We start from the raw sequence: 24126 nt of genomic DNA, 5'->3' as shown, positions 1-24126 counted from the left end.
ACCTTTCTTCTTTTATGTTTTCCCTTCTCTTCTATTTATCTTACTTCTTCTTTTGTTTCTTATATTTTGTGTCTTTACTACTTCCATCGATATCTTGGAACAGATTGGTTGTGTGGTTTACAGCCAGTACAGCTGTAAGAAAATATCTTGAATTTTTTGCTGGTCATCACAATCTTCTGCAGTTGTGGTGACCCACACAACTGTGTCAGTCTTCCTCTTTTTCTGTAAATTCTTGTGGGCACTATGAACATGTTTCACAGAAGCTACTTGATGCAGGCTATTGCATGGATTTAAATGCTGGAACTGTTGTACATTAAGGTAACTTTCCATCTGCACTTGCCTTTTCATGTTTGTAATCGCTGCATCACATTTCTTCTAACTCATATTTCTTCTAACACATCTTTACACAGCTCTAAAAGCCCATTTGATAGATGCAGTTCTGCCAAAACTGTGACGTAGAGAATTCTTATATGTAATTTCCGCTGTACGATGTGAATTTATTGCTCTGCATCTATCATTTGTCTCATTGAAGTATCTATGGGAACCTTGCACTTCCTTTCTGTAGTGTTTTCAACAAATTGACACCTGAAATGGTCTGATTCAGCATCCACCTGAGACAGAATTATGTTGTTCTTTGATTTCTCCTTCCACGTCACCTGTTGACGCTCTGAGTTGACAAGGCATTTGCACTCTTCTGGACGTGCTTGGGTAGCTCAGATGGTAGAGCAGTTGTCCGTGAAAGGCAAAGGTCCCTAGTTCGAGTCTCGGCCCGACTATCAGTTTTGCCGGCCGGTGTGGCCGAGCGGTTCTAGGCGCTTCAGTCTGGAACCGCGCGACAGCTACGGTCGCAGGTTCGAATCCTGCCTCGGGCATGGATGTGTGTGATGTCCTTAGGTTAGTTAGGTTTAAGTAGTTCTAAGTTCTAGAGGACTGATGACATCAGATGTTAAGTCCCATAGTGCTCAGAGCCATTTTTAACTCTTCTGGAATCTTTGTTGTTGTTATTCCAGCAAATTCCATTTTGTGAGATGTATTTGACTTACTCTTTACATGTTGTGGCAAATTTTTCCATCTTCAGTTCTAATCCATTTTTCAGCATTTCTATGTCCCAATTTTGTATTTCAAGCTGTTTCTCTTAGGCCTTCAAAGCTGTCTATCTTCCTGTACTTCTCATTTTGCCCCTGCTCTCTGTGTTTCTGTGTATTGTGTTGAGCTTACAGACTGCCCATCACTTATTCTAATGTAAATTTCACAGCATCCCTTTTCTGGATGCCCTGTTCACTGTGTACTCGTACATTTTCTTTTATATAAGCCATGATTCCCATGGCTACATAATATTCACTAACACTGTTCATTCAAGTTAGTTATGTGATTGTGACAATTTATCCTTCAATTATCATTATCTGTCACTCAATTGCACCACAAAACACAACCCTATCAATGATGAAAGATTATGGTCATGATGTGTAGCAACTGTTGCTTTCAGCCACAGTTCTTCGTTGGTATGTCATGGTTGTCACTTAAAGGCAGTGTTGCTTCTTACCATTCATCCTCTGGTTACATTCTTATAAGCCCATATCATCATCCTATCACCTGATCCCAGGTATGAAATACATATGGTAATTAGAGACCCTCCCGTAGACGGGATGTTGGAGTTGACATGCTGATTATAAAGCACTGTTTTAATGAAACATGAAGTAGCAACAATTGACTGTAATTACACTGACACAAATTATCTACTGAAGAATGGAACAACAAGTAGGAGCTGACCTAAGGTAAGATCAATTTGGGTTCTGAGGAAGTGTAGGGACATTTGAAGCGTTACTGACCCTACGACTTATAAGGTAGACTGAAAAAAGGCAAACCTGCATCTATAGCATTTGTTGACTTAGAAAAGACTTAATAATGTTGACTGGAATACACTATCTTAAACCCTGAACTAATCAGGCTTAAAATACTGAGAACAAAATGTTGTCTACAACTTGTACAGAAACCAAACTCCAGTTATGAGAATCAAAGAGCATGAGAGGGAGGCAGCAGTTGAACAGGAAGTGAGACAGGGTTGTAGACTATGTAGCACATTCTATTCCATCTTTATGTTGAGCAAGCACTAAAGAGAAATTTTGAAAAGAAATCGAAGTTCAAGGAGAAGAATTAAAAACCTTGAGGTTTGCCAGTGACGTAATTCTGTCAGTCAACAAAGGACTTGGAAGATCAACTAAATGTAATATTTAGTTCTTGAAAAGAGATGATTAGAGGAACACCAACAAATTTAAAGTGAGGTGTGTAGTTGAATTAAGTGAGAGATGATGATAAGGGAATTGGATTAGGAAACGAGACACAGAAAGTAAAATAATTGATGATGGCTGAAGTAGAAATGGTATAAAATTCAGACTGGCTGCAGTAAGAAAAGCATTTCTGGAAAAGATAAATTTGTCAACATTTACTGTAAACTTAAATGTTAGGAAGACATTTTGGATGAAATGTGGGGCTACAGAAAAATTCTGAATATTATATGAGAAGATTGGATAACTGATGAGGTGATACAGAATAGAATTGAGGAGAAAATTAATTTATCATACAACTTGACTAAAAGAAGGGATAAGTTGAAAGGATTGTGAGGCATTAAGGTACTGTTGGTTTGGTAATGGAGGGAAGTGCGATGGGTAGAAAATTGTAGAGGGAGACCAAGACTTGTATGTATTAAGCAGGCTTTTATGTATTAAGTAGGTTGCAGTAGTTATATGGAGATGGAGAGTCTTGCACAGGATTAATATCTTAAACTGCACAACCCGTGGGTTGCAGACTGAGTGTGGCTGCTCTAGTTTTATAGTGTTGTTATGTACTCCCATGTTGATTATGGATGCATGGTGAGTATTCTACCAAGAGAGATGGGACATAGGCCACCGCAAAGGAATCGGGCTGGCCACAGAGAGATTTAGGAGGAGCCACATTCCTGCGCTTGCAGCAAGGCTAGTGAATTGCCGCTTCACATCAGGCAGAACACCTTGTGGTATAACAGCTGTACAGAATATATTCCATATTCCATGCACCTGTATACCGCACCATTGCTCACCCTCCCATGGAATGATTTTTCAATAATTGCCTGCTTTTGCATGTGGCCCTATGGTATTTGTTCAAAAAATGTAGAAATGGGTGTGGCTTTTGTTAATGTATTGTGCCAAGTTTGGGGCAAGAAGGCACCTTTCCTTCTCATGTGGTCCAGAATTGTATTAAATTTGATTCAGTTTATGAGAGAAAGCATTACAAATGATATTTTTAGGTCTGTCTGTCATAATATTTTACATGAGCACCTCAGTTTTTATGTCATGTATACAGACAAAAAAATCCATTGTCTGTTTAAGATCAGCCCACCAGGTAGGTTCACTGTGTACTGTTGGAAACGGATGGAGGGGAGGGGTGAGGGGGTCTTGGTGGATATGTTTGAGTAAACAGAATGAAAGCAAAGGAGAAAGAAATGGAAAGAAGCAAAAAATTGTAATTGTTGTTCTTATGATGAAAGAGTTACGCTCGTTCATTAGTTCCATGACATACTTTTGTTTTATATAGTTGGATTACTCAGAGTTGCAGAATGAACCTCTCCAGTTCCAGTTAATGGAAGTGACACTTCATATTCATTAGTTTCCTGACACTTCTTTTTTATAGGTGGATGATTCAGAGTTGCAGGATGAACCTCTCCAGATTCGGTTAATGGATCATGACACTTACTCTGCTAATGATGCAATTGGAAAAGTATATTTGGATCTAAACCCTCTGTTACTACCTTCACCGCCTCCCATCAAAAATACTGCTGTGTCTGAAGGTGTCCCATCTGGTACAAATGTGACTGGTGGTAAGTGGTTACTATAACATTTTATAATATGTAATAATTGTGTTATTTGTAAATTTCCAACTTTTATGAGAATCTAAAGCAGTATAAAATTGAAAGTGTAAGGGAACCTTTTTAATTGACTTTCCACACTGGAAAATAGCAGCAAGTAGCAAAATTTTCATGAATTGTGAAGGAATTATGCCCTATTTTTGCCTGTAACTCTGATTCTCAGCATCAAAGTAGAGGTAGGAATGAATGCAAATGGAGTTAGGGAAGAGGGAACATATGGGACATGTGAAAAATGCTTGCCATATAAATTGTTTCTAAATGGAACAGCCACTTTCAGCAGAAAGCTCATCAGGTGATTCCCTGTAGAACTTGGAAGAAAGACAGAGACGTTTTAGTAAGATGAAAAATTAAAATAAATGACCAAGGAGTGTGTATAAAAATGATTGAGAAGGAAGAGCCTAAAAGATATTTTTGGATCCATGATTTAAAAGTTGATTGCAAAGAAAGAGAGAAAATGTTTTGCATACTTTTATCTGTGATGTATATATTATTTTTCATGTTTGATGGTAAAAATCTTCCTTTCAGATGCTGTGTTGTTGCATGTGTGCAATATTTTGAAGTACGGACTAGAATATTACAATGAAATAGCATGCATGCCCTTCTTCTTATTGTTTTACCTGGCCTTTATCCCATATGTTCAGGTTGGCAGGTGTCCTTACTTCATCTTCATCTACATCTACATCAGTACTCTGCAATCCACTGTATGGCGCATGGTGGAGGATACCCTGTACCACTACTAGTCATTTCCTTTCCTGTTCCACTCGCAAATAGAATGAGGGAAAAATGACTGTCTGTATGCCTCCATATAAGCTGTAATTTCTCATATCGTATCTTCATGGTCCTTATGTGCAATTAATGTTGGAGTCAGCAGAATTATTCTGCAGTCAGTTTCAAATGCCGGTTCTCTAAATGTTCTCAGTAGTATTCCTCAGAAAGAATGTTGCCTTCCCTCCATGGATTCCCATTTGAGTTCCCGAAGCATCTTTGTAACACTTGTGTATTGTTCAAACCTACCTGTAACAACAGCTCACTGTTTTCCTTTAATCCGACCTGGTACGGATCCCAAACACTCAAGCAGTACTCAAGAGTAGGTTGCACAAGCATCCTATATGCGGTCTCCTTTTCAGAAGAACCACACTTTACTAGAATTATCCCAATAAACTGAAGTCAAACATTCGCCTTTCATACCATTTCATATCACCTTGCAACATTATGCAAGGTACTAAATTTAAATGATGTGACTGTGTCAAGCAGGAGAGTACTACTGCTGTATGCGAACATTATGGGTTTGTTTTTCCTACTCATCGACATTAACTTATATTTAGTGCTAGCTGCCATTCATGACAGCAGCTAGAAATTTTGTTTATGTCATCTTTTATCTTCCTACAGTCACTTAACTTTTCCACCTTAGTGTCTTAGTCTTTATTATCGTGGTTGTTGTACAAATCTGTCTTTTACTGCCTTTGTTCCATCCAAAAATGTTTGCAGTTCAGTTTTCACATACTCAGTGCTGAAGGGCTAAAGAATGTTGTGACACCTATTAAGATATAAACCAGGACCATCAGATTACTGTCCCAAACAATAATTACCTGTGAAGGTGGCAAAATAATGCTCTGGTACTGACTGCAACTTGAATCCGAACTCTTGCCTTTTGTGGGCATTATTTATGTATGTATTTATTTATTCAGCCATTTCAGTTGGTACATGTTGTATTATTACTTACAGACCTTGACATTAGGTTATACAATGACGATTAAATAGTGTACTCTTCAGTTTAGTTTATTTATAGAGAGATTACAGCATAATATGTTACGATATTTTACAGTATGTGACTTATCTTTAAATTTACACACACACACACACACACACACACACACACACACACAATGTTTATCAAAATTGAATGATACTGCTGTTTTCTATCTTTGACATGTGTCATATTTTAGGATTTTCCTTTTAATAATCAATAATTTCATGTAAGGAATTAAATGGATTCTTCTCCAGTATTTTCTGGCCGTGTGCTTCAAAACATTAATGTTTTTGGAAGGCTATTGAATAAGTACATCCCTATGTATGTTACACTTTTCTCATTGTCCTCTGTTGGATCATTCTCAGTTTCCAACAGTTTTTTTTTCTATATTGATGAGTACCTTCTTATTTACAGAGCTTCCCCTTAGTATTATTCCATGTAACACTATGGATTAAAAGCATACTAAGTAAAACATTTTGAGGACTTTGATACTGACAATTTGGCTAACTTCCATAGTGCGTAGCAACCTGAATTTAATTTACTACTTTTACTATTGACATGCTCTGTCCATGTTAACTTATCATTGAGGTGGAGACCCAGAAATTTTACATAAGGTACTTGCTCAAGTTCTTCATTTTTAGCACTAAATCATTATTTTGTTGCCGATTGTCTTAAGGCTCATTAATTGACTTTTTTGTAAAAGAACACACAGACAATGATGGACACGACACTTTATTAAATCAAGAAATAACTTGTTTGCCGTAGAGTGGCTACACTACTAGTCCAATAATCCTTGTCAGAATGTCAACAAGTAATTGAGGGGGAGCCTGGCCAGGAACAACTCTGTAAGTTATCATGTAATAATACTGTACCAACAGCCATTATGTTGATATTGTATTATTAGGCAATCAGTTTCAACATCCCAATCACGCCATCTTCAGGCCTGTCGCATGAGTGACACCAAGTTCCACTTGTGCATATATAGGACAAGGCCAGTGTGCTAACCACTACACCACCTCGCTCGTTGGTTTTGTAAATATCCAAATTTCATGAGCTGGCACATGTGTGAAGAGCACATGTGCTCATGAAGTTCGGATATCTGTGGAACCAGATACGAGTATTGGTGCCATGTCTTATACATGCACAAATGGTGCTTGATGTCATACATGTGATACGCCTGAAGATGATGTGATTGGAACGTCAAAACTGGTTGCCTAGTAAAACAATATCAATATAATGGCTGTTGGTATAGTATCATTACATTTCATCGACCAGCCTCTGTCCCATGCTCTTGAACCCAGGATGGCATTACATTTACTGTAAGTTGTCGGCTGGATGGTAGAATGCATGGAACAGATGCTATGCATGCATCCACGAGTGGTAGTCTCTGATTGTTCTAACGTCTACAATTAGAGTACCTATGAGATCTTGAAAAGCAAAAAAATTTTTTAGAAAGCCTGAATGGTGACTTTGGTAGTGGCTGAGGAGCACCGGACCATGTATAGAAAATGCAAAAATGTATCAGTGACAATCAGCCAAAGCACATTCAGAAACGGACCTGCAAAATCCACATGGATGCATTCCCAAGGCTTGGTTACTGGAGGCTATGGGGAGAATGAGGCCTTGGGAGTCTCCTGTTGATTAGCACACTGGGGATACATAGTAATCAAATGTTCCAACTCTTGGTCAATGCCAGGCCAGTACTCATGTCTGCAAGCCACGATTGGTGGGGGAAACATCTCAGTGACCCTCATGTAACTGCTATAAGACCTCCTGCTATAAACTCCCGGGAATGACCAACCTGGGAGCTGCGTCATCCATGGAGAGGAGGAGGATGACCCCTTCAATGACCAAGAGACGGTGGTGCAAGACAAAGTAGTTACGGAGCAGATCGGAAGCACGGCCTGGAGGTCAAGAAGACCAATGATGCTGGACAAGGTGGACTACCTGCATTAGGGCAGGGTCAGATGCCTTGGCAACTTGGACACTAGTGATTGGAAACCCGTCTGTCACTTGGCGGGAGGAGATATCCAAATGAAAACATATGAGCTCCACTCGATCAAACTTGGGGTCTGGCCAACAGGCAGCCCAGATAAGGTATTTGCATTGGTATGGCACCCAGTGGGGCGAAAATGAATGTCATAGTCATATTTGGAAAGGAACAAGGTCTACTGCTGTAACCTGTGGGCCACCTTACCAGCGACCCAGGCAGACGGACTAAATAATGAAATTAATGGCTTGTGGTTTGTAATTAGTTGGCATTGACCACATACACAATGGTCAGAGTCTCCCCCTCAACTTGATAGTAGTGGACCTGTGCTGGACTGAAAGTTTTGGATGCAGCACGAGTGACTGCTCCGACCGAGTGAGGTGGCACAGTGGTTAGAACACTGGACTCTCATTCGGAAGGATGATGGTTCAAACCTGTGTCTGGCCATCCAGATTTAGGTTTTCTATGATTTCCCTAAATCACTCCAGGCAAATGCCAGGATTGTTCCTTTGAAAGGACATGGCCAATTTACTTCTCCATCCTTGACGCAATCTGAGTTTGTGCTCTATCTCTGACGATCTCGATGTTGATGGGACATTGAACCCAATCTTTCTTCTTTCCTTCTGGCTGCTCTGCACCATCTGCATTCTGATGAGTGAGGACTGCCCCCATGCCATACTGCAAGGCATCTGTAGGCCAAAACCAACTGTTTGTGGGGATGAAATGTAGTTAGACATGGTGCAGACCTGAGGCGTTTCTTCAGCATGGTGAAAACTTGGTTGCACGCTGGAGACAGACAAAGGAAGCACCCTTGCAGAGAAGGAGGTAGAGAGGGCATGCAATGATAGATGTCCCAGGCGTCAACTGGTGGTAATAGGCAATTTTGCCCACAGAAGCCTGCAGTTCCTGCAGTGACGAGGGACATGGCATGTGCGTAATGGCCCTGACAAGACTCTCCATGGGTCGGACACCCTGCCACGAGATGCTGTGGCCCAGGTACTCAAGAGATGGTTGGAAAAAATTGGACTTCGGCTGATTGTAATGCAGACTCGTGGCCCGAGATTTTTGAAAACAGGACCAGAGATTGTGTAGGTGGTTGCTTGTAGTATGTCCGGTAATAACAGTGTCATCCAGATAGTTGGAACAGTGTGGAATAGTAGACACAACCTGTTCCAGATGGTGTTGAAAAATTGTGGGGGCACTTGTCACACCAAACATCAACCGTTGGTATTGATATAGGCCAATAGGTGTATTAAGAACTGTGATACACTTGGATCCTCATCCAAGGGGAACCGGTGATATGCTTCGGAAAGATCAAGTATGGAGAAGAATTGGCCTGGCCACTGCTAAGCGTGTGAGCACTTTATCCAGATGTGGCACTGGGTATGTGTCCAGCACAAATTGTGAATTCACAGTGACCTTAAAACTGCCGCAGAGTCACAATTTAACAGAGGGGTGTGGCCCATTCATTAGAGGAAATGGAAACCACAGCCCTGAGAGAGGCAAGCCGGTCCAGCTCCGCCTTGACTTGGGAACGTAGGCTATAGGAATCTGCCTAACATGAAAATATCTACAATGAGCCAAGTGCTTCAACGTTAGTTGGGCTTGAAAGTCTATCACATGCCCAAGGCCTTCCACAAAGATATCTGGAAATTGTGAGCACAGAGATTCCAATGATTGATTGGGCACTTTGATGGATACAAACTGTATGGAGTCTATGACTGAAAAGCCAAAAGCCTGAAAGGTATCAAACCCAAAAAGGTTTGCTGAAGTAGCGTCATGGACAACATTAAAGATAATAGACCAAGTCATTGATTTATAGGCAACTTCAACCATGAATTGCCCAAGAAAGAGCATTTTCTGTTTACCATACCCCAGGGCACCTGTTTACCAGCAACAGCAGTGAAGAGCTGATGTCTGCATATGTTTTGGCATTAAGCAAGGAAACTGCCATGTTGGTGTTTCACAACCCTCTGTGGAACAAACAGGGAATGATGGCTGGAACACCGTCTATAAGCTGTGTGGAAGCCGTTGGATTGGCCGTCTTGCACCATGCACTACCCGGATTCAGCAGACACAGCCGAGCCATCCTGTACTCCCATGACATTGTATCAGGCTTCCAGCTTCTGACCAGCAGCATGTTACACATCATATGACTGGGCAATTGACAAAACCTCATTGAAGGAGCGGTTCTCTAATTGGAGGGCCTGTTGTTGGACTTCCTTATTTGGGACATAGTGGATGATAATATCGAAGACCATGATGTCTGCATATGATTTTTTTTTGAGTTGGCTGTGACCAAATGGCACTTGTGACTAAGGCCGTGGAGGGTTGTGGGCCAGGCATGATAAGACTGATCGGTCTGCTTCTTGCATTGGAAGAATTCAACCCTAACTGCCAGGATGTGTGTGCTGGTGACAGTAGGAAGACAACAATGAACATAAATGAAATGATAATTAAATCAAGACCCTAAGCTGTCGACAGGCATTGATATACATCAACGGGGACAGTTGAAAATGTGTGCCTGAACTGGGACTCGAACCCGGGATCTCCTGCTTACAAGGCAGATGCTCTATCCATCTGAGCCACCGAGGGCACAGAGGAGAGTGCGACTGCAGGGATTTATCCCTTGCATGCTCCCCATGAGACTCACATTCCGAACTTAATGTCCACACACTACATTCGTAGTGCCCCTGCCCATTACACTCATTACTCGCGGCAGACAATCTTACCGAGTCCTGTAAGAGTTCGGACAATGTGTGTGCGTCTAGCACAGAAGAAGAAGGTCAATGGTCGGTTAGCCTTAACTATATGAAGATGGTATCTGTTCTTTCGGACATGTCTGAAACTGCTACATAATTAGGTTCCCAGCATGAGGACCGCATAAGGTCACTACAGTATTATTGCTTTATGTAAAATTATAATAATATTTGGATGCCATGGGATTTCATCAGATTAACTTTGTGAAGTTCACATTCAGATTACGCACACTCGTGTTGAGCACGAGGTATAATTAAATCATCAATGATTACAATGTCACAAAGTGTGTGAGTTGGTGAGTGTTTAACTATGAAACCAGAGACTCAATCCCCAGTTGACATTCTGATTTTTTTTTCTGTAACTCATTACTTCTTTCACCTCTGGTAATGTTTTATGTATGTGAAAAATGCCAAGTTCCACCATGATTTGGAGTACACTTTAAACTTTAGGTCCACCCAAAGTTGGTTAAGTTGGAAGAAGGTACATGCATGCCACCTGCAGTAGGAGAGGGAAAGTATGTAGAAATTGAGAAGGAAATGGTTATCAGAAGGGTAGGATCAGCATATAGGAAAGTCAAAATAATTTTCAGAGAATTTGAAAACAAAGCTATCAGCAATAACAGTGCAGAACAAATTCCATCATTAATTGCAGAAGAGAGAACAGATGGTTGGAAAGGGTGCATTGAAGGCCTCTACAAGGGTGGAACTGTTTGCTAACTTGTCAGAAAAGAAATAAGTATTGATTTAGAGAATGCAGGAGATCTAATATAAGAGTTTGACAAGTAAATGATATTCCTTCAGCCTTACTAAAATCATTGGGAAAGTATCAACTAAAGAATTTTTGAAGTTAGTTTACAGAATCTATGAGACTGGAGACAAACCTTCAGATTTTCAGAAGCGTATCATCTATACAATCCTTAAGGCAGGTAAATGTGAGAACAGACACACAGTCACCTTGATAACTCTTGCATTCAAGTTGCTGACCAGAATAATATACAGAATAATGGGAAAGAAAATTGAGAATCTGTTAAATGATGATCAGCTTGGATTTTGGAAAGATAAAAGCACCAGAGAGGCAGTGCTAGTGTTACACTTGATAATGGAAGCAAGAGGTATCAAAAATTAAGACACACACATTATATTTGTTGGCCTACTAAAAGCATCCAATAATAAAAAGTGGTACAAAATGTTTGGAATATTCAGCAAAATAGGTATACAAAAGGGAAAGAAAAGTGATGTTGTGTTCACCAAAGGTAGGTAGTGAAAACAAAGGTAGCACTATGCAAACCTCCTGCCACAGATATCCATAGTTAAATGGAAGTGGCTTGCTTGCACACGAAATACAAACTCTTCACAGGCAATATATCTAAAACAAAATCACTAGGCAACCATGAGAAATGATGACAATCATTTATAGAAATAAATTACATCAAAATATACTTGGCTTTGACTTCCAGGGAAGGTGTGTCACTGATGTAGAGCTCTGCACCAAAGCTAACCTAACACAGTGGATGATTGCTAGCTAATCTAATTAAAGTTCAGAATGGACTGCTGTTTAGAATATTTAAGTTCAATCTCTCAATAGATAAATATTTTGACTATCATTTGTACTTATGTTCGACACTTAGTGTAAACTGTACAACGACTAAAACCGATTGGCACTGTAGGCAACTTGTAAAACTGAAGAACTGATTTATCTGGGTGATAACTGATGTGGAACTGATGAGGACTGCCAGAAACTGGCGAGGAACTGGGCAATAACTGCTCAAGTGTTGGCATGCTGTCGCTCAAATTGTGCGCTCGGTGTATGAATGTCATCATGTGAACTATTTGGTGGATGTTGCAGATAGCTTTCAGTTTCAGTGCACTCTCTGGTGGCAGTGGTAACTATTGGCAGATGAATGGCCTGTTTTATATCTTGTGCAGAAACCTAAAACAGTTGATATGAGTGCCATCTAGGAGGTAACTGACAGTACTATTTGTGGCACCATGCTGAGACTGCCTGTTATGTGGCATCCCCTCCCTGATGCTACTGCTGTGTACCACAGCTGATGGCGATGCAGCAGGTAATATACAATATGTGCAAGAACTAAGAGGGTAAAAATAAGAATGGGAGACCAAGAGAGAAGTGGTTGCATTAAAATCTGCATAAAGCTATAAGCAGACTTTATCCTCTGCTATTCAACCTTTATATCAGAGAAGCAATGAAGGAAATAAAACAAAGGCTCAGTAGTAGACTTAAAATTCAGGGCAAAATGATATCGATAATATTTACTGATAGCATTGCTATCCTGTTTGCAAATGAGAAGGCATTGCAGTTCCAATTGAATGAAGAGTCTGCTGAGCACAGGTTATGTTCTGAGAGTAAAGCAAATAAAGTATTTAGGAGTAGCAGATATAGGATTACTGACAAATTTAACAACAAAATTGAGGATCACCTAGTAAACAAAGTTAAGGACTATGGCTGTTTTGGAAAGAAAATTAAGCGTGTCGGTCAAAGGAAAGTAGGTATAAAAAGTGGACTAACACAAGTAAAGAAAGTGTCCCAAAAGAATTGGGTTGGGTTGTCTCGGGAAAGAGACCAAACAGTGAGGTCATTGGTCTCATTGGATTAGGGAAGGATGGGGAAGGAAGTCGGCCGTGCCCTTTCAAAGGAACTATCCCGGCATGAGCCTGGAGTGATTTAGGGAAATCACGGAAAACCTACATCAGGATGGCCGGATGCGAGATTGAACCGTCGTCCTCCCGAATGCGAGTCCAGTGTGCTAACCACTGTGCCACCTTGCTCGGTGTCCCAAAAGAACTCTACTAGTATCAAACATAGGACTTGAGAAAGAAATATCTGAAAATATACATCTGGAGTACAGAATTTATGAAGTAAATCATGGACTGTGGGAAAACTGAAAAAGTAGGTAGTCAAAGCTTTTGAGCTGTGGTGTCACAGAAGGATGCTAAAAATTAAATGGACTGATAAAATAAGAAATGACGAGGCTCTTCCCAGAACTGGCAAGGAAAGAAAACAGAAGTTAAATTTTAATGGAGACAGTTCTGTTGTATGTCATTACAACCATTTTATTTTTATTCCAATCAGTTGTGTTGGACCAAGATTTAATGGTGGTTTTGATTTTTATCATCATTATCATGATCATGATCATCATCATCATATCAGGCAGTTCAATCTTTTGGTGATGTGGACTCTTTGAGTCAGAGTGCGGCATAGGATCCCAGCAAGTTCTTGAGCATCCTATTGCCAATGGAATCCAGCTGCCTTTTGCAAGTTTCTGTGCCACCTGTTCAGTGGGCTTCCCTTCAACCGTTTTTGGTAAATTGGGCTCCAATCTGGTATTTATTTTGACTGTCTGCCATTCATTCTTTGAGTGACATTACCAGCCTACTGCCATTTCAAGATATTTACTCTTCCTGTTATGTCACTGACCACTGTTGTACATCATATGTGCTGCTCTCTTTCTGTAGCCCAACAGTGATCTTTCCATTCCTCTCTGAGCTACTATGAGTTTTCTATCAATGTATTTATTTAGTGTTAATGTCTCAAAGCTCTAAGTTATTACTGGTAGTATACACTGATCAAAAACTGTTTTCTTCAGCTCATGCAAGAGTATCCTCCGTAAATTTGACAGCCCAATTTAATATGTCAAAATATTTTGGTTTTATGTCTCCTTTGATATCTATAAGTTGACACAGATAGTCATTTTCTATTACCCTTTGCAGTTGTATACTTCCAACACATATGTTTCCCTCCAGTGTTCATTCATTCATTATGATCTTGATTTTTGTCATAGTTCATTTTTAGATCAACTTCGGAGCAGAGTAATGCAAGTTTGATAACTAATATGTGATGTTCTTCTATACCATTTGCAAATAGAACAGTTTTGTCAAAAATCTCAGGTTTATTTAACCTTTTAACCAGAGCATGGATTCCCTTTGTTTTCCAGTTTCATTTAGACATTGGTTTTCTAGGACTGCTGAAAAAAGTTTTGGAGATAGTCACCTCCTTTTTCATATTTTTCAATGGAAATTTGTTAGTTCCTTCAATAACACACACAGATGCTGTGGAGGTTCATTATGTGTTATATAAGAGTGTAATGTAGCCATGTTCTACTCCTTGTTCCATTACAGCCCCAATCACAGCTGACTGACAAATCACATGGAACATGAGCTTTGTCCAACTATAAATGCAAGGCAAAGAGGTAGAAAGTACTAATATCTTTTACTAATTGTTTCTTGTAGAGATAGGATATGCTCAGTTGTACTAAATTTTGTGCGAAACCCAGCTTGCTCAGTGGACTGAGCCAGGTCAAGTGTAGTGCTCAGTGTGGTAGTCAGATTTTTTGTGAAAACTTTGTACAATATGTACAGAAGCCTGATGTGGTGATAGTTCCTTATATCTTTAGTGCTGCCTTCCATATGTTTTAGGACTATATTGCCTTTTTCCCAATCTCTTGCTAATGTTCCACTGTGCAGAAACATTGAAAATATTATAACTAAATTCTGTAAAAATTTTTCATCCATGAGCTATAAAATATCGACTGAGAGGTCATAGCTACGTGGTGCAGTTTCTTTTTGAGCTTGTCTGTAGCTTGTTTGACTTCTGTGGGGAGTATATCTGAGATCTGGGAGTCAGAAGCAGCTAATCACCATATTTGCTGACATACAAGACAAACCAGCATAAAAGGCACACCCCACTTTTTAAGACTTTTTTTTTAGGGAAAAAATTTCTCACTTAATACGTCTACTGCAAAACAATTATATCACATACGTGCATGTGCATCAAATATCTGGGGAATATAAATAAGAAAAAGTGCTCACCTTTTAATTTTTGTCCTCAAATCTGCATAATTCATCCTCAGAGCTGAAGGAAGGAATATTGAAGCTACCATGTCAGAATCTGAATCCTCATACAATAAGTTATCCTCCATACCATCCAGTGCAGTACTGTTTCCACACTTCTTAAATGATTTAATTGCTGTTTTGTGAAGCTTTGACCCATTCACAAACTTGAGAAATGCTAGGGCTCGTACTGCTTCCTGATGGTGTATATAGTTTCAAAATCTGTAAAATTGCATCCATCTGTTCCACTCATCTTTGATAAGTCCCTTAAATGGTCTGGTGATACATACATCTAATTTTTGAAGTAAAGTAGTTAGCCATCCTGGAATTACAGATAACTAAGTCTTCGATTCATTCAGTCTATTTTTAATGTCTTCTGTTCTGAGAGAACGAAACTGAGACCATACTAACAGGGCAGGCTTCTTTAGTGGGTCTCCAGATTGCCTAGATCAAATTTTCTCTATCCACAAACTCCTTCCTCCTCCATTCATCCAGCCTTTATTGTGTACATAGACAAATACTCCTTTTGGCACTGAGCAAGATGGCACAGTGGTTAGCACATTGGACTAACATTCGGGAGGACGATGGTTCAAACCCGGCTCTGGCCATCCTGATTTAGGTTTTCCATGATCTCCCTAAATCGTTTCAGGCAAATGCCAGGATGGTTCCTCCCAAATCCGAGCTTTTGCTCCGTCTCTAATGACCTTGTTGTCGATGGGGCGTTAAACACTAATCTCCTCCTCCTCCTTTTGGCATTCCTTTAAAAACCAAAAGTGGTGGAAATTTTGTCCAATCAGCATGGCAGGATAAAATGACAGTGTAATGAGTCTTTTTGTGCCCTGAAATTGTAACAATAATGCTTCTGTGCCCTTGGAATTCACAGTTCTGTCAGAACGCATATCGAAAGTTGGTGGAGTCCCGTCCATGTTTCCAGTTTGTGAAAATTCAAACTTTTCTCTTTTCCTTGCATTAATGACAAATCGATGAAATTCAGCAATTTGTTCTTCGTGTTTGGCTGGCATCTCCTTGATATTTTTGTCTTGGTCCGCATACAAAGCTAATACCACATCGTAAATCTTGAACACCATGATGTTGATCCAGTAAATTCGGCAATCCCTTTGTTATGGGATATTGCTTTCACTTCATGAATAATCGTCATATAAACAGAAATTCCCTCTTGTCTGTTCTCTAAAATCCAAGTATTGAGTTCTGCTTCAAGTTTTGGCCATTTAACAGTCTCACTTCTCAAGAGTATGTTTACCGTGAGTTGCTTTCTTTAAAACATCTTTCTGATTCCACAAAGTTCTTATCATTTTGTCAGTTGGAGCTGGTCCGAAATGCCTTTCATAGCCCTCTTTTCATGATGTTCAGCTCATGCAATCACTTGCAGCATAAATGCAGTAACATAGCAGTGCCATTTTTCAGCCATAGTTTACAAATAAAATCACAGTATAGGTAGGGCACAAGTGGATTTTCACACTAAACACAACAATAACTAAACACAACAATAACTAAACACAACAATAACTGAAGCTTGAATGAATAATATAAAAACTAATGACAGCGCATGTGCATCAGCTGAACCCTACACAACTGGAATGTTAAAAATTCACAGGGAAGCTAACAATGAATTGCTTCAAGCTGAAAAACAGAAATTTGGAGGAAATGGGGCTTTTAGGTACATACCTTAACTTGCTACCTGTGCATAAGATGCATCTAGTTTTTGCACTTATTTTTGAAGGAAAAAAGTGCATCTTATACACTGGCAAATATATTAATCTAGGATCAAGGTATTATCATTGATTTTACTGTACAGGTTACTATAAGAATTACCAGTATAATTGAGTTTATCTTCATTATCTGTAATTTGGCTTCAATCTATGTCTAACACTATTAGCTGATTATTTCCAGTCATAAGATTTTGCTTGGCCATCTTTAAACTAGATTTATTTTCAAGACTGGCTTTCATTGTATCTTCTTTGTACCTTGCAATGTCTTTTTTCATGCTCTTTGTGAAAGCCTTGCGCAGTCTTTATATTCTGCCTTATTTTTGTCTGATTATACTTTCAGTTTTCTTCTCTTGTCCATCAAACTTATCGTTCTATTTGTCAGCTTCTTTGGCTGATTTTGAGATGTACACAAGCCACCCATCTCTTAAGCTGTTGTGTTTAGTACTTTTGTTACATTTTCTACTTTACATTCTTTTAATTTTCCCTTAATTCTTTCATGAAATTCTGCTTTCTGTTCTTTGAGATTAACTTCTTCCATTAATTATCTTCATATTTCATCTTATATATTCACTTAAAATTTTGCTGTTGCTAATCAGTGTTCACTCACTGTTCATATTGAACCTGTTCAAAACAGACATTGTTAACATTTTGTGGCTTATTGGTAAGAATGAAGTTTATCTCATTTTTCTCTTCAAAACTGTAACCCCACTAAGTCCATTTGCAACATGGATGTTTCATGAAAAACATGTTCGTAATAGGTGTTTTCATGCATTCTGGTTTTACTAAAAATCCAACTGCATTTGACTGCTGAAACCAGTCACTTTTTGAATTAGTCTTTTGTTCCATAAACTAGTCTTAGAACCTTTTCAGGTTAATCTTCATATATGGTACACGTGGAAATTACATGATTGATTCATAGCATAATGCTGGGTACTGGATCTGTGACAAGAAATAGGAAATGCTTTAATGTACCACCATCCATAATGGATGAGCTTAATTTAGGTTTCCATTTGGTTCACCACAGTAATACATGAGATTTCCTAACTCCCGGCAAAGGCAGTTTTCACCTTGACAGTGTACTTCACTTAAACCAACAATGCACGAGCTGATGTTCTGTAATACCTCTTCTATTTTTGTCATCTCTCACTAATGAATGACAGTTGTATGTGCATATTTGAAAACAATGACTTCCTCATTGCCTAGACTGTGGATTTTGTGACACTATAGCAGCTCTCACCTGGAAATCTGAATGTGTAGTTAATTTAACTCCAGAACATTTTACCTTAGTGCCACACATAATGACTCAAAGCATAATCACCACACTTGCTTCAGTGAAATGAAATGATCGTATGGAATTTATTAGCTGGGATATCCCATTTGGAGTTCAGCCACTGTATTGAAAATCATTTTAGTTGATGCCACTTTAGCGACTTGTGTGTCAATGATGATGAAAATGATGATGAAGGACACACAACACCCAGTCCCCTGCCAGGAATCGAACCCGGGCCCCCTTGTGTGGTAGGTGGAAATGCTACTGCTGCACTACAGAGGCGGGCACCTGCTTCAGTAATGGATTGGTGATCCTCCAGCACTGATTGGCTCACCGATGCAGTTTCCTACTGGAATCGGTGGGGCATCTCTTGTGGGTTACATGCTGGAGATGGAGTGAGAGAGGCTAGAGGACTATATTCTTGTGAAATCCTTGTAGTACTGTTGTGAGATGAACTTCAGCAACACTTCATCACCCCCGTTCACCCCTTCTTTTTTATATTGCTATATATTTGTCCTGTGGTTTGGAGGTTTTAATTATTACTAATGTCTACCTACTCAGGTATGTTTATCTTGTTCTTAATTTTGACATTATCTAGAGGAAGTAATAGAATTATAGATCCCATTGAATAGAAGTAACATGCAAACATATGCATTCATTATTATTCTGTTTACACTTATCCAAGTTATGCTCAACAGAACATGACCAGTTCATCAAATGCTTACCCTTTATGCACACACTGTTCCCCAAGTACTTTCATTGATGGTGTGATTCCTACATTGTTTTCATGAGTGATCTGTTGCTTTTCCTGTACAGTATGCTATCACAGTATTTTTCATGCTTCTATATTTGACATAAATTGGTTAGTTGAAATGTTTTCTTATTTAAATGCTTTCATAAATCATGTAGATCTAAAGATGGCTAATGCCAACTGAAACTGGTTATTTCTGTTGAAATTTTTTGTAATTAAGCTGTTTGTATTGATGTCTGAAGTAGTTTCATGACAGAACTTAAAACTATGTTGATGTGTTGCACTGATGATAGAAATTTCTCAGATTTCCAGCTGGCTGGCAGTGTTGAAATACTGTAACATTTCAGTGAGTCTCATTTCAACACTGCAACATGGCTGGAAACCTGACATTATTTGATCAGTGGTATATGCCTGGATAGACTACATTCATGCAAGTGTTGTAATATTTCAAAATTTAAAATGTGGTACATTCCCTGTATTTATTAGCATTTTATTTTGTTGTTGAAACTGAAATATGTTGTTGGAACACATGTTTCATTATTTTTCATAAATATCATTACACAATTAAAATTTTGCCAATCTATATCATACCAATATTCATAATATTTTCCTCTTTAAGGTGCAACTATGGCTGGTTGGATACCTGTGTTTGACACAATGCATGGTATACGGGGTGAAGTTAATATAATTGTGAAAGTGGAGCTGTTTTCTGATTTCAACAAGTTTCGACAGTCCTCATGTGGAGTTCAGTTCTTTTGTTGTAAGTAAAACTGTTATTTTAAATTCAATTGTTAGACATGGTATTAAAGGGGTAGAAAATAGTTTAGTAATATTCTGTTATACATTTTTATGGATAAATTTTTTGCATCTACAAGGGCAGATCAGATATAAATGGGATTTTATTTTTATTTAAATTCATTTATTGAAAAACTCAAGGCAATTATAATTTATTTTTCCATGTAGTCCCCTGCTTTGGAAATGCATTTGTCCCAGTGTATGGGCACCTTTTTGATGCACTCATCATAAAAAGAACTGGGTCATGTCACCAGCCAGTTGCGCACGAAGTCTTCCACAATCTCATAATCTTCAAATCGTCGCCCTCCTAGAGCTTCTTTAAGCGGTCTGAATAAATGTAAATCACAGGGCGGTCAGTCTGGGCTGTAAGGAGGATGATCAAGTGTAGTCCAGTGCATTTTCTGTACCTTGGAGACAGTTAGAAACTGCAGTATGAGGTCGCACATTGTTGTGGAGGATGACCTGTTGAATTGATTGGTCTCATCTTTTGTGGCGATATGCAAATATGCAACTCTTGCCTTGTTCAACAGTTCGCAGTAGTAAGCAGCATTGATTGTGCATTGCTCATGCAAAAAAATCAATCAGCAAAATTCGTCGCTGATTGAAAATAACGGTTGAAAGGACCTTGCCAGATGACAGTCGAGTTGGCTTTCACTGGTGCTGCCTCCCCTTTCCTCTGCCACTCCTTACTGGCTTGTTTGGATTCTGGAGTGTAGTGGTGAACCAACGTTTTGTCACAGGTGATGATCTGACTCAAGAATGCATCACCTGTGTCCACAAACCTTGCTGTAAGCCTCTGACAGACCTCCAAACGTCTCAACTCCAGTTTTTTGGTCAAAAGGTTAGGGACCCATCTGGAACACACTTTACGGAACTGTAGGTTGTTTGAGATGATTGCTTGACAGCTCCCATAACTGATTCTGACTTTTTGTGCAATTTATGATACTCTCACCCGTCGATTGTCGTCAGTAACGGCTTCAACCGCATGAATGTTTTTGTCTGTAATGCTGGTCCGAGGACGGCAGTCATGTTGCTGATTCTCCCCATGTTCTTGTCCTTCCTTGAATTTTTATGCCAGGCAAACATACACGTCCTTGATAATGTTGTATAACTCCTTCATGAGCAAGAAATTTGATAATTATGTGTTGCGCAATGGAGGGGTGCACCTGTTGCTCAGACATCGGTAGCGTTACTGACGAAACAGCAGGAAATAACTGACAATGCGCTCTCCTCACTTCTAACGGTTCTGCCTAAGCATAGCAGAAGTGCGTGGCCAGTCCTACCAACTGTTGATGTTCAGGAACAAAAATCCCGTTTATATTTGTTCCCCCCTCGTATATTGAATGAAAAGTACAATCTTCTTCCCCTTCTTTTGTTTGTGTCCTTGTCTTGCCTCAACGCAGGCTGGATTTGGCAAGGTTAATTTTTAACAGGTGGCCAGATTCCCTTCCTGTTACCACCGTGTTGCCACCCTCTCACAAGTTACCCCCGGGACGAATTTGTACACCCCAACTGTCTGTGGAGTGCGAACACTTCTTAAATGTTTCCAAATCATGTAATTGAGATGGGACTTGGATACCAGCCCAGTATTCACTTAGTCGGATGTGGGAACCCACTTAATAACAACATTCAGGTCAGCTGGCTCATCGGCTCTCACCGTTAATCCGCTGGGCAAATTCAGTCCAGAGCTGATGCACCTCCAAGTGCTGGAAGCGGCACTTTAACATATGTGACTGTCTGGGCATCTTCTGATTGGAGTACAATCAAAATATTATGTTGAAATGGTAAGTGTTTCTCATTAAGCAGTGTGGATGGTATGAGAGGAAATTATTGTAGTCCGAAGGAATCTAATTGTTCTCAGAAAGGAGTTGGGTTGTTCCTATCTGCTTCCCCTGTATACAGGGTGACCCAAAAGTCCATTAACATTTGAAAATTCAGTACTTCACAGAATAATGTAGGCAAGTAAAAATTGACACACATGCTTGAAATGATATGGGATTTCAGTGGCACTTCATATGACACAAAAGCAATAATTAGCATAACAGTTGATTTTTAGCAAAGATGATGTTCATTGTAACAAATGCTCAGCATGTCAGTCGTCGTTCATCAACAGTACATGTAGTTGAGGGACAATGTTGTGAACGACACTGTGCAGCGTGTCAGTAGGTACAGTGAGAAATTATTGTCAAATGTTGTGTTTTAGCATCCCTAATAACGTTGGAGAATTGCAGTAGACTTGCAACTTCATGTAACCCCACAACCAATAATCACACAGATTGGGGTCTGGGGACCTGGCAGGCCAAGCATGAAGGAAGTGGTGGCTCGGTATGCGATCCTCAACACACAATGTGTGTGAGAGATCTTTCACATGTGTAGTAGTATAGGGGTGAAGTACCATCGTGCATAAAAATCTTACCTTCCCACAGGTGTTCATCTGCCAGGCTAGGGATGATGCTCTTCTGTAAGATATTAGTGTACCTTGCACCTGTCATGCTGACAGTTTGAAAAACAGCACACCACGTTTCCTGTAAGAAAAAGGGTCCTATCATGATTGATATAGTAAATCCACATCACACCGTGACTTTCTTGTCAAGCATTGTAATCACGACAGTTATAGGTTTTTTGGTAGCCCAAATTCAGCAGTTGTGGATGTTGACAAACCCTCGGAGTGTTAAATGGGCTTTGTAGGCCCACAGCATGTTAGACAATTAATTGTCATCCTCCCCCATTTTTTGAAGTGGCCACACCGCAAATGCTCTCCACGTCACAAAATCGGTGGCCAATAATTTATGATGATGCTGGATTTTGTACAGATAACATTAGGATATGCGTTAGTGCTCTCCAAACATTAGTGTGTAGAAAGCTGTTATGACATGCGACTTCACGAGTGCTGATTTCACCACGTGGAGATGAACCTGCTAAAGTCTCAGTTTCTTTCTAAACTTTCCGAGCAGCACTAGCAGTTGTGTCTGATCACCCACTCTGAGGCTGATCATCTGAACAACCCAAGGCTTCAAACTTTGTGATTATATTTCTCACAGCGACACTTGTCACACGACATCTACCCATTGGAATACCCTTATTAGGGTGTTATGATCATAAAGCTGCAGTAATGGATTCTCCATTCTGATAGTAAAGCTACACTAACATTGCCTTTTCTGGTAAAGTCAACATGCTGTGATTGCTGGCACATCCAACTCCCTGTCTCGCTACTGCTCATTTTATACATGATTCTCATGTTGTGTCATTGACATATTGCTGTCCAGTGCGATCTGTTGGCCAGTTTTTACACTGGTTTTGGTTTCATTAAAACTTCATGTCTTTTCAGGCATGTGTGTCAATTTTTACCTCTTTACCTACATTATTCCATGAATTAGTGCATTTTCAAATTTTAAAGGACTTTTGGGTCACTCTGCAGAATCGGAACAATTTCAGCCTGCAAGTTAGTAGATGCCAGTTTTCAATGCTGGTTGTGGTCAGTTGAGAACCACATAACAAGATTTCAATGATACTGGAAAGTCCTGGGTGGAATATAAATAGTGATTGGAGTAGAGGTGAATATATACAAATAACATATGGGACTGCAGATAGGTGATAGCTTCAAGAATTGTCAGTATTTTGACAGCTGCACACCCACTGATAGTTTGACAGGTCATGTCATATTCAAGGCACAAACGTAACAAGAAAGCACTGTGTAAAGAAATTTACAACCATGGCGCACAGAATATGCAGAAAAATGACAGGTTCATAGATGGCATGAATATACAGTTGCTCGAAGTGACACAGGAGCTGTTCTCATGCTGCAATAGCAGCAGGTGTATACGAGTCATAGGTAGGACACAACTTGCGTTCTCCTTCGCAGCCTCCAGCTCCAATACTGCGGACTGTACTGCAGTGTAGCTTACTGCAATAATTGTTATCGTGCATTAACTCGCGATGTCCACTGTGTAAGGTAAAAAGGCTGTAGATTTTGGTGTTATCTCCTTATTACCAACACTCACCCTATTTAGAGTTGGTCAATAGTGCAATGCATGTCTAATCTGTCTTTTGCTATAATCATTCTGACAAGAGATGAATTCAAGATTAGTTAACTCAGCTGACAAACTTGCTGCATCTGAAATTTCATTAGCTCAATAAACCAAGGTTTGAATTACACCTTCATTCTGAGTTGTATGGTGTCAACTATCAGCCTGTAGATGCAAATAAGTGTACATTGGCTTCCTATAAATGGCATCTCCCAATGTACAATCAACTTTCTTCCTGGTCAAAACATCAAGGAAGGGAAGGCAACCGTCCTACTCCACAAACATCGTAAAGCGAATGTAAGGGTGC

The 24126-nt window shown here is 39.6% G+C and overlaps 1 protein-coding gene across 3 annotated transcripts in view; it reads left to right on the top strand.

The window, feature by feature from the left end:
• Window positions 1–24126, top strand: part of LOC126248711 (C2 domain-containing protein 5) — a 219728-nt gene that overhangs the window by 78691 nt on the left and 116911 nt on the right. For all 3 annotated transcript variants that reach the window (XM_049950008.1, XM_049950009.1, XM_049950010.1), the window contains 2 exons: window positions 3667–3853; window positions 19619–19759. In XM_049950008.1, the coding sequence (XP_049805965.1) occupies window positions 3667–3853; window positions 19619–19759 (328 nt within the window). The remainder of the gene's footprint in view (window positions 1–3666; window positions 3854–19618; window positions 19760–24126) is intronic.

This window comes from Schistocerca nitens, chromosome 3 (assembly GCF_023898315.1).
Source record: "Schistocerca nitens isolate TAMUIC-IGC-003100 chromosome 3, iqSchNite1.1, whole genome shotgun sequence".
Classification (NCBI taxonomy): domain Eukaryota; kingdom Metazoa; phylum Arthropoda; class Insecta; order Orthoptera; family Acrididae; genus Schistocerca; species Schistocerca nitens.
This window is presented reverse-complemented; position numbering and strand designations above follow the sequence as displayed.